At 43.9% G+C, this 12,049-nt stretch overlaps 1 protein-coding gene across 1 annotated transcript; it reads right to left on the bottom strand.

The window, feature by feature from the left end:
• Positions 1–371: 371 nt before the first annotated feature.
• Positions 372–4,691, bottom strand: LOC149359295 (uncharacterized). The gene is made up of 5 exons (XM_089569015.1): positions 4,438–4,691; positions 3,802–3,953; positions 3,672–3,739; positions 1,838–1,921; positions 372–502 (listed from the first exon to the last, which is right to left on the bottom strand). Exons 1-5 carry the CDS (start codon positions 4,561–4,563, stop codon positions 372–374), a joined length of 561 nt encoding a protein of 186 aa, XP_089425141.1. The 5' UTR covers positions 4,564–4,691.
• Between the last annotated feature and the right edge of the window lie 7,358 nt (positions 4,692–12,049).

The following is a 12,049-nucleotide window of genomic DNA, read 5'->3' on the forward strand; positions in this document are numbered from 1 at the left end:
CCTTCACTAATCAGAGATCCTCCGGGACATTCCCGACTTTCCGATAAGCGTCAACCACAACATAGACCACCGCCCTGTCACACCTTCTTCGCCTTGCACACACCCCTCACTGCGTTTTCTACCTATCCGCTGCTACAGTGCACTGAAGAGTACGTTCAAGACCTTATCTTGTTCTGCACAACTCTCGTAGTGTCAATGTAGATGTTGAGCAGTTGACGACGAAGGCGAGATTTTCCCTTCGCGAAACGAATGCAACTTTTCATTTTTACCAGACCGTGACAAGTACTTTACCGTTGGCTGAATTTATTTCGGCTGCCGGTTAACGCTTTGCTGCGATATTTCTTTTTCTTGCAGTTAGTGGATCTATTGATTTATACGTGTAGTTCCCTGCAATGCTCTTTGTTGTACAGTGCAACACCTTTTCCGCAGATTTCGGCATGTTCATCCAGGCACTTCTGCGGAACCGAATCCTTCTTTTCCGCCAGCACCCACAGCGTGCACTCTGCAGAGAAAAAAAAAAGATAAAAATTATAGATCTCACCGGCGCGTTAACACTGATCGCTAACCTTCGCCCTTCACAAAACATATTCTCTGAAACTTCTTGTAAACCTAAACTAAAGCGGGCGTTCCTGCTCACAGAGCTTCCTTATCCATGCATCGCGTTAAACCTACCTCATTTTCTCATACGCGTACCCATCAAACGGCAATGTGTTTACCTCTAATAAGACGAGTGAATGTCTGGTCCTATCTAATCCCATCGAAGAAGAAAGGTTTGAACAGAGCAACACTCCTTGGCGATGAGTCAGTTTCATGTTATTTAGTACCGTCAGCCCACCTATGCGCAGTGTAGGGCAAAGGCATCCCCCACTCAGGTCCTAATAAGAACGCTCTGTGGCATCTGCACCAATCCTCTCCCCGCAAACTGCCTAATATTTTTTTCCTCCCTCTTTGCCACCCCGTGCTATGCCTACACCTTCGTTAGGAAACAGTAACATCAGATATCCTGTGTCCGCGTTACGATTCGTTACATGAAATACCTTCAGCCTATATCTTCGTCGAGAGTGGGTACAACCATTAGCCCTAATGTAGGAAAACAACCACGCGAGTATTGGCCGAGGGCTTTTGATGTTAACCGTGCCCCCTCCCCCCCCCCCTCTTCTTTGTCCGCTTCTGTCCTTAAACGCTATTACTGCGCTCATGGTCTCCGCGGCTGATTTCGTAGATTGAGATGCTATTGCCCTCAGCCGCTTCTCTTCATTAGACAGGACTCTCGATTTCTTTCGCCCCGTTATTGTGCTTCTCTTTCGTTCTGGTCATTGCGCTCAGCGTACCTAACTGCTTCAGCAGCATTCCATGCCCATTAATCGCTACTCACAGCCCTTAGATACGGGTTCGGCCGCCTTATTACCATAGGGCGTGGCACAGTCGACCGGGTCTGTATCTTCACTCACGCGTTTCGGCGGCTTCGCCACAAAGGCTGCACTATTGGCTCCAATCTATCGGAAGTGGGAGAGCCGAACAAACGGATCAAATATGGCAAAGACAGCGAATGATAACGTGCAACGCGATAGGCTGCGACGACGCCTGCATCCTATGCGAAAGCGGAAGTCCGTCCAGCAGGCCTTCATAGACTACTACCCGCCAGGCGTTTTCAAGCCCGCGCCAAGGAGTTTCTTTAGCACATGATGGCACAAAACCAAATTGGACCTTTAATTAAAAACGTCCCGGCAGAGAGCCTCAATTGTGAGGCAGCTTCCTAGTCTTCTCACTGCGCTCCACATGATGGGCGCAGGGCCAAGCGCATTTTGTTAGTGAATGTGGATGAAATGATCCTTACGGTATCCAAAATAGTGCATTTCCCACACGTTACATGTATTGTTATCGCTGTACAGCACAACAGTGTAATCAGGATGCAGGACGTCTGCAAAGAAACGAAAGTATTTCGTTATCTCCATGCATGCTCAAAATCACTGAATGTCGGAACAAGGCCTCCCTTATTTTTTATTTTTTTTTTTGAAATAGTTATAATCCTTTGATTATACCTTCATATGCCGCCTGGTCTGCGTCTGCCAAGTCTACCAGAAGCCGTACCTTTAATTTTAGGAGAGACAGCCAGCATTCTGTAGAGTCAGAGCCGAAATAATCGCAAATTTGTTCTCTTGTAGAAAGCCTTGAATGAGCCTTGAGATAACTTGAATGAGAAGCCCGAATATATATTTTGCATTTTTTCTAGCCAAATAAATGAAACATTGTAATGACGGCCTATATTACTCCGTGCTTTAGTTCAATGCGCTGACCATTCCTTATTTACAATTATAACATAGTAGTCATTCTCGATGGGCAAAGGCTTGTTAGGTACGCAACGGCAGTCAGGTGGCTAGTAAACGCTGACGTCATTCGCCCTGTATTGGTTTGCCATCAGAAAAGTTTCGCGGAAGTTTTAGCTGCTAATAAAGGCGTACCTTGATTTAAAATAATGTTACTGTAACTATCACATTTTATAATTATTTTTTTCAATTTACGTCACAGACGCAAGTAGGGGCTGCAGGCCTGAGCTCACTTGAGCAACTGACCAAAATATTCGGTGTGCCTTCGCATTATGCATTTTTGCACTCAGCTTAAACGAACTCTTTCTCAGCTAGGCAGGCTGCATTCCTCCATATCTTTCTTGTCGCCACTTCTTGCGCCAAAATAGAATAAAGGGTAACTACATTTAAGTTAATGATCACAATTAATCCACGGAGCACCTAGTTACCTTTGTTTTCGCCCCTACTTCACCCAACAGAGAAATGCAACATAGAAGGATATTGTCTCGCTGCACCTCAGATAGGAACGTGAGGTTGGGCTGCTTCTAAAAAAATTCTAGAAAAAAACATTTTTTTTACTAGGAAACCTTTCCTGAACACAATTTTTTTTTTCAAATATATGATTTAAGTGTAGCAATAAGTATATCTGCAGATCACCCACCGGCAGCCTTGAAGCGTTTTTTTTTAATGTTTTTGCTATCGTATAAAGAGTCCCCATTGGTTTTCCATGGCATTCTTAACTATTCGATGCGATCGATGGGAACACACTAAAGGAAAGATATTGATACATATCTGAAAAACGGACCATTACCTTCAATATATCAATAACAGTATCCAACAATTTTTCAGTTTTAAAAATTTTTGTCCGAGAATGTTCGACAAGTAACAGTATTTAGTGTCATATTTGTGGTACAGCCGTTTTTCACGTAGAATAGCTAGGGCGTCCATCCTGGCAGCATAAACCCATCCTTCCTAGCAGCATAAACCGGCCGCAAGGCTGCAATGACAGGCAGAGATGATCCACCTGAGACAGCTAGGAGTTGTCTTAGCAGTTGAGGTGGCGCGGAGAAACATACGTGTTCTTCTTACAGTTCACTAGAGCACAAGGAGGAAACTGTAAGGGCTGCAAGTGCTCTGTTAACAATGTGGTGTTTCGTTCTTCTTAACTGAACAGGGGGAGAATGAACAGAACTGTGCAAATGTATCCCAAACAAGCTGTTCGGTTCTAAGCTTTTCATTACTTTCTTCCGTCACCGGCAATCGGGCAACAACACATAAAAAGGCGCTCGCTGTATTTCCCGTATTTTCAAGAAACCTCCGTCTTCAATTCCCGAGAAAAGAGGAAAAGAATGCGTTCCACCTTACCTGAGTTTACAATCGCGGTAAATGTGTCAGGGGTGGCGCCTTGACTCCAGTACACCACAGGGTTTTTCCTGCGGGGAAAGAATGAAGTGAACGCAGAAGTTCTGTGCTGTCTCCAGAATGAAGAACTTACGTTTTCTCGTCTCCGTCGATATTCAGTGACCAGCGGTATGCGGCCGATAAATTCTTTGGATCAAATTGGACGCGTGTCGCCGAAAGGCACTTGAACATCGGATCAGGGTTGACATCCCGCACGGCCACAGCGTCCGTAAAACGATCGAATATCTGGAAAGCGCCCAAAATTCATAATTACTCACTAGAGGTCGCAGTTAAAAATCTGCACTGCAAAATTGAATTTGTTTTTTTTTTTACTCTAAGCACCATACACGTGAGTGTTTCAGCGAGCAAAACGCCCCATCTCAAGTGGTTTTAATGTACTTCTCATATTGAGGTTGCTAAATCAGCAATAGCTGTATCACGTTTATGATGAAACCTGCAAAAAAGTTGTAGCAACAAGATTACATGTGTAAAGCTCTCTTTCTTAAATCATGTATCCTTTAAGAGAAGCCAAATACTAATTAAATGCATTCGGTATAATTATTTTAAACTTATTTTGAGTGGGCATGGTGCAACGTTCAACGGCTTTCATTTCTTTAATGCCCAAATTTCCAATCCTAGCATCAGCTAAACTATACCCATTGTGTTTCGTTCTTACAGATCTCTCAGTGCCATACATAAGAAGAATTACGAAAATAGAGGGGCCACTTACATCATTGGCGAACGATGGCTCCGACTCTGGCTGGTTGTCAGTTCGGGATCCCAATTCCAGGCCAGCAGAAAAGCACAGCTGCAATGCACCCAGTGCTAGGAGAGGAAGCCCATGGAAAAAAATCATTTTCGCTACTCCTCGAAAATGACCACGAGAGTTATTTATCCTGTTCGCCAGCACCGGCGAATGTTAACCCTGAATTTGTGAAGATCCGATAGTTGTCCGTTACTTCAGAATGACTAGCTGGCAGACTGCGGCTACCGAACACCGTGTGCGAAATCTTCACCCCTCAATACTGCTCTCTGAAAACGTACACTACTAACACGGCCCACATATGCCTGTAGATGGCTGCATAGAACTTCTACTGAGTTTCCCTGCTTTTAATTTCACATTATTTTTGCGTTAATTTAGAAAGGTTTTTGCCACTACATACCTCTGTCCGGCTATCAGTGGCTTCGCTTGATACTTGACAAGCTGACATATGGCAATCTCATCTCGTCAGGCATTCCACCATAAAAAAAATGAAAGAGAAAAAACACCTGTCTGATATTAGTTTGACGTTCAAAACGGGGTCTGCTTTTCGGCCTGGCGAAACAAATTACTTTGCGCTCATAAATGTTATCTCCAATTTGACTCGATCCGTAGACCGATTTAGTTCACACTCGCGAGCTTTAGAAATTTCGTCTTACTTTAAACTTGAGAAGCATTTAAGAATCAGTATAGAATTCATGAACGCGCTTTAAAGTGCATTTCTTCTTTGAGATAAGATTAAATTTACTTTTTCCTACCAATATCGTAGGGGTCTCTAAGATCGTAGCCGTCTTTAAGATTAATGTTGAATCTTGGGCTATATCTATGAGACATATGTATTGTGGGGGCGTAAATTGGGGAAGATAAACACGTTCTCACCGTTTTACCGCGGCTGACACAGTTCACAGCCGCGCAGACCCCACCCCGTGGTCGCGAGCGCTACGAGCGCACGCCGACCACGGCGGGCCTCGCTCTACGGGGACAAAGGAACGACACACTGGCTGACACAAACAAGGCATTTATTGCTGCAACAACAATAACGCCAGCTAGCAACAAAATACACTGAGGAATCGAGGATGTCCGAATCACCAGCACGGTTACGAGCGAATGTTCGCCCACGGTAGGGCAGAGAGAATATCTCCGAGGCCGGACGGGATGAGCTGAGGGGAACATGTTTCCACACGAGGTCGCCGCCGGCGAAGAGCGGAGCGGCTCGCGAAACTTCCGCGAGCTATCCCGGTGCCGAGCAGAAGAGAGCCCATCGGTCCCCGCGAGCGCGCAGCAAAACGCCATCCGTGGCGCTGGTGTCGCTGCGACACGAGCGCCCTCCCCTGTTAGTTAATGTAACCAAACTGAGAAGAGCGCGTTTCGGGGGAGCTAACTACAGGGAACTAGCAGGGAACTACAGGGAACTAACAGGGAAAGCGTTCGCTTTCCCTCAACGAACTGCTAACTACAGGGAACTAACAGCTAGCAGGGAACTAGTTCGTTGAGGGAAAGCGAACGCAGGGGACGAAGGCGTCCCCACAGTATACAACCACGTTTCAAAATTCAAATAGAGCAGTTGGGTTCATATCATCTGCTAGTTACCATGATCATACGTCGCCTCTCTTCAAATCCTTAAGAGACTTCCCCTTCATCTAATAATTCAACATTAAACTGCGATAATGGTGCGTCGTTCGATCACCAGCCACTATCCTTTAGCCTCATCACACTTTGCCTCCTCATAATATAGATCACGAAGCGTTGCGATAAATAACTTTCTGGCTCCAATTAGCAAAAATGTGCATTGCAAAAGAACTCTTCTGTTTGTAGGGACTATAATCTGAAATGAAATCAAAATATAAATAAAGCAAAATACTAACTTCTGTGCACGGCTAATGTCGCACTATTGCAACAGGTTGTGACTGCTTTGCCTCTTTGAAAGTGTGTCCCTTGTCTGTGCTGTCTGCTGATTTAGTTTTCTGAGCATTATGTTCAAGGATCCCAACAAGCCCGCGAGCTAAGAATCCAGATGCTTGTAGCAATGTTGCTTGTGTAAATTTTTGTTGTGACTAAAAAAAAGTGAAATGAAATTATTCATCTTGGAGCACCGGACGAACCTCGCATGCCGCCAATTCAGTACACCACTAAATATCTCGCTAGCAGTTATTGATTTAGGGGCAATCTCTAAGGCTATCGCATAAAGGTTTTTTTTATTGATGAAATGTCAAAAATGAAGTTCTGAAATCGCACCAGATTTTTTTACAAGATAATTATTGCAGCCGTCTTCATATCCGGATTATTTTGGGACAGAAGTTTAGCAAAGATGTCAAACGCGAGACGCATACTCAGTTATCAAATCCGTGAATTGTGTTTACGTGTCAGTCGAGGTTATCTGATTATAATCCCATACAAAACGCTGAAAACTCCGCCAACTGTAAAAAGCCTGAGTATGTCCACACTTTCGAATGGAGAAAAATAAAACGCTACTGAAAAATCTTCATTTTTTTTAACTTACAGCATTGGGTCAGGGTTGCATGGATTAAGTTTACTTCAGAAAAAGTCATCTTCCTTTATCAATTATCTCGGTTTTAGCCTGTTTTTTGTGTCTCAGGTATGAACTTGGGCTTTAGAAATTTCTATTTTTGCTATATTTTTTTTCATATGCCATTCCGGCATGATACATTCCTCTGCAACTTGTATTTCAGACGTGCCTACTTGACAACTGCCAGCTCAGAAATTCTGCTTTTTTTGTCCAATCGCGACTGGTGTCATGAGGACAATAGCGAAGGCTGTCCTAGCACGTGTGCCAGATAGGACCGCTGTTCAAGATGGTGCCCTCATTACAGCGTTATTTTTGAAGCTACATTTATGCTTTCAAGGCGCATAACTTTGTTCGGCTATTTCGCCACTCATTTCAAAGCACGCTGGTCCCTTGGAATTCCATTTCTCACCTTTAAACACAATTTTTTTTCGCACTGGGAAAGAATTCCAGTATAGTCCTCGCCAAAACGATTCCTTGCAGCGGTGCTTTTTCGTGTAGACCAAATCGCAGTTTTTCGCGTCGCGAAAACAACTTTCTACTTCAGAGCAAAGGTCTCATGCTGTCTTTAAAGTTGCATTTACAGAGGTCACAACGTTAAGTTGACTGTACATTACAGAAAAAAAAATTGTGTGTTCAGCTTTGACATTGCATGGTTCGTTTATTCAAAGGTCCACACTAGATAATGACACTTCGCCAAGAATGTCTGAGAAATTTATTTTGGCATTTTGTTTTTTCAATTACCTTTTGAGTAGAAACATCCTTGGTAGCGGAGCCTGCTGTAGGGTCGGTAGCTCCAAATCGGCTGCGTAAACACTGCACTGGAGATGGAAATTTCAGCATTCATTATGCAGCCTCACCTAAGACAGTGCATGGTTATCTCCGCTTATCGGGAGCTAAGTCTGACGAAAGCAAGCTCTTCTCTCAAGCGACCTCGCAGCCGCACCTCGAAGATAAATGGTTGCTGTTTTAAAAGTACAATATGCTTAGTGGATGATCCGCTTTGCCTACAAAGCAACAGCAGCCTCAAGACCATCCTGGTGGTATGCTAATGTGAACTGGAGGTCATCTACCAAATCTGCACTGTGAACTTTGCCTGGCAAACTTGTCAATTGCGTTGATCGCGCTTTCCAACTCACTTGAAGAAAATTAAAAATGGATTCGGAAATCATACTCAAGTGCTCAGCCTGCATGCTGCTTTTGAATGATTGGGCTGAAAGAAAGAAATTCGCGGAATAATGAGCATACTCATAATAGAGAACAATGAAGCGAAAACCATAACGCGCGCTTCTGACGCGAAACCATAAGGAAACTAAAAATGGGCAAAGGCACAGCGGCTCTCCAATTTCCCACATTTTTCAAGAAACCTTACACTGTGTGTCTGGCTCGTTCCTATAAGTGATGACAGTGCATCTCATGTATTGCCGGGAGGCTGTCAGGAAGCTTCTGACGATTAGGAGGTGCATAAAAGTTCATTTAGTGACCTCTCGGAGTTCTTAGTTTAAACAAAGTTAAAAGCCGAGAAACAGCTGTATAAATGGAAAGAAATTTCAGTGCAGTGTTTGCCGATTGAAACCTACTGCTAGAGCACATCTGCTCGCTCTGTCCAACTTACGTTAGGGAACGATACGGCTGCCGCTATTGCAACGACAGGAAACAACGACGTACTACCCTCATTCTTCTCTGTGCAATAGAAACTGCCCTTGCTGGAAAGTTATGTATCTAGAGCGTGCGAAAACGTCACTCCCAGCTGCAGTCACTCTCTAAGTTTTCGACTATTCAAGGATTCCGCTTTTCCTTCCTCCTGTTCTGGAAAAAAATACAGATATCATGGGCACGCCTATTTTGTGCCCTCTTTCATCATAGCTGGCATCATACATCTGCGTGTAAATTTCGAGTTTATTTTGAAGTACCCAGGAGGTTTGAAACAACTTACGCCGCCGGTTGTCTTAAAGACTGTATAGCATGCTTGGAAGACAGCGAGCATCATCGGGCAGTTAGCGTATCATCAGTGCCGGTGTTCTTGTTGTAGAGCGTACGCTATGGCACAAACTGCTCAGTAGCATCGAAGCAGCTTGCTTACGTACTAAAATAAAATTGCATCTTAGGGCTGTAGTAAACTGTTCCATTTATAGGGACACAATTCTCGCGGTAGCACAAAAGACGTTAGCGAATTATTATTCATTGCACAAAAATAACTGCGTTGCAAGCAGGAGACTTGAAAGTTCTTAATATTCGAGGACTTTTTCATGGCTTTCGAGTTGATCCTGAGCACTCTCTCTTTTCTCAGTGACGGTAGGTAAACTTGGTGCGCCGAACGGTGACTTTTGCACCTCAATCTCTGCAATTAGTGCGGATTTCAAAGAGCAAATTTCCTTGCTGTAATCACTGCAATAGCTCAATTACGAGCGGTTTAGGGATAAATGAGGCCCGTGTACTGTGCGATGTCAGTGCAGGTGAAAGAACCCCAGGTGGTCGAAATTTCCGGAGCCCTCCACTACGGCGTCCCTCATAGCCTTAGACGCTTTGGGAAGTTAAACCCCATAAACCAAACCAAACCAAACCGAAATCCTCAGTAAAGATTAGCGACAAGAACATAAGAATCTCCACCTGAAAATATTAGTTTTGTCCGAGAGGTATGGGGCACTTCCGATTAACTTCATTTGCTCCTTGTTGTTGAAATTCAGAGAAAGCCTTGCGGTATGCTGACGCGTACTTACCAGATGGTGCGAGCGATGGCTAGCTGTTACAAGTCCTAGCCCTTGATAAGCACTCTGAAGTCATAGTATCCCATCTGCTCAAGGGTGGCATACATTGTTGTTGTTGAAGTTTGAAGTTTGAAGTTTGAAGTTTGTTTATTTTACATCATAGATGTGGGTAGGTCCGGGTAAAAAGTGATCGCAGATCACTTGAGGGACCCCCGGACCCCCCTTTACATGGCATACAGCAACAAACATCGGAAGATGGTCAAACGCTAGAGACAAACTTTTTACACAGACACAGTTATACATACAACACATTTTATACATCATAAAAAAAAGAATATACTTAACAACGTTTTGTAGCTTATTTAAAGGCAGCTTTAATTTCGCGCAAGCTGCTTTTCGAAATATCGATATTCATGGACTGTAATTTGTTTAATAAGTGTGGCATATTGTAACGTAGCATCTGATTGCCGTAGTTGGTGCGACAAAACTCTCATGTGGTTACCTACCATCGAGTGGAGACGTTTTGGCCTTTGGTTTTGTTTGGTTTTATGGGGTTTAACGTCCCCAAGCAACTCAGGCTATGAGGGACGACGTAGTGAAGGGCTCCGGAAATTTCGACCACCTGGGGTTCTTTAACGTGCACTGACATCGCACAGTACACGGGCTTCTGCAATTGTCGGTCAGTAACAGGGGCTTTTATAATAGGAGGACACTACCGATTAGGGAGATAGAAGAATAGCGGCGCCCCCGTGCGCATAAAGGAGCAAAACAATTACGCTCTTCGGGTAACTGCTGTCCGCATGAGCTTTGCCGCCCCGCTATTCCCCTACCCCGCAAATCGGTAGGGTCACCTTATTCCAAAAGTCTCTAATATAGATCCAAAACTGCTGTAATCTTGAAGGCTGTGTAATTAGCGCAAGTCAGTACTAATCGACAATACGAGGCCCGTCACAGTCAACAGAATAAAACTAGTTTAGCCCATTTCGATGTACAGGCTGCCCCCTTTGGTGTACCACTACACGAGTGTTGTGTCTGGAATAGAATGGAATGGAATTTGAAAATAGCCGAGAATGCTACCTGGTCCGCTGCGAACATTAGCAACCGTGAAATAAAGCAGTTCAGTGATGACAACAAAAAGGATTGCTTTGAGATTGGAAAACTTGCACGCAGCTCCCATGTACGTAAAACGTAAGAACCCACTAAGCGCACAGCGCAATGTCTATAGATGAGGCAGGTGAGCAGCAAGAGAGAAGGAAGACCAACTTGAGCGATACTGCTCGAGAGGAGGTCTTCTGTAGTATGCCGACAAGCAATGATACGAGCAGGGTACAAACACTTAGGAGTTCATCTGAGTTCGCAGCATTGACTAGGGCTTTAACGTTGTTATTCATCTCGTTTTGGAAGGCCATCTTTTCTGCGCATAGCTCCCTTAAACCAGTGTTTCAGATGTCTGTAATTCGCATGGGCCGCTTGGACCAGGCGGTTCAAGAAGCGCATTTGGTGCACGTATATAGAGGTAGAATGGAAGCGACCGGTTGGTTTGACTTGTTTATTTCTTTATGGGCCTCCCACGCTAGTTCGTATGGCGATCCAGCAGCATATCTGTAGCTGACCAACCATGGCATCACTCGACTTTTCTTTCCAACTAACTTCACATGCCGTCTTCCGGCTTCACACATTCCTTTTGTGTCTGTTATTAGGTGATATATGTTTTTAACCAAGCGTAAGGATAGCATATAAAATAAAAAATTTTAATATGTAATATGAGGAGCAATAGTTAACATAGCAAAAATAAACTGCAAACATTACAGAAAAAAACAACTCGGCTTTGTATTCAAAGTACAGGCGTAAGGGTTCTACAGCTGGCTGCAACTTATAAGTGAAGCGAGGTATGGATAGAATATTTAACATATTTCCCAGTTTTTAGAGATGTTTACAACATAAAAAATCGACTCGTTCTGTTGGAAAAAAAAAATCGCGATGTAAATGTGGACTCCTAGCTCAGTCACTTTTGCTACAAATTGTTTTCTACCTCTCAAGATTTACCCCTCAATACTTATTCTGAAATTTATGGCTATACTTATCAAAGATCTTTCTGGGATCCTCCGATAAGCGTCAACTACAACATAAACATTCTCGCTTTACAACGCCTTCTACGCCTCACTAATCCTCCTCCCTCACTACCTATCCACACAAACAGCCGACCTCAAGAGTACGTGCGGAATGTTATTTTCGACACAACTCTCAAGTGGTAAATGTGGATGTTAAGCAGCTGTAGTGGACAGGGGGACTTTCTTTGCAAAACATATGCAACTTTAATTTTTCACCAGATCCCGACATGTAGTTTCGA

Source organism: Amblyomma mixtum, chromosome 2, assembly GCF_055824585.1.
Source record: "Amblyomma mixtum isolate Tamu chromosome 2, ASM5582458v1, whole genome shotgun sequence".
Lineage (NCBI taxonomy): Eukaryota > Metazoa > Arthropoda > Arachnida > Ixodida > Ixodidae > Amblyomma > Amblyomma mixtum.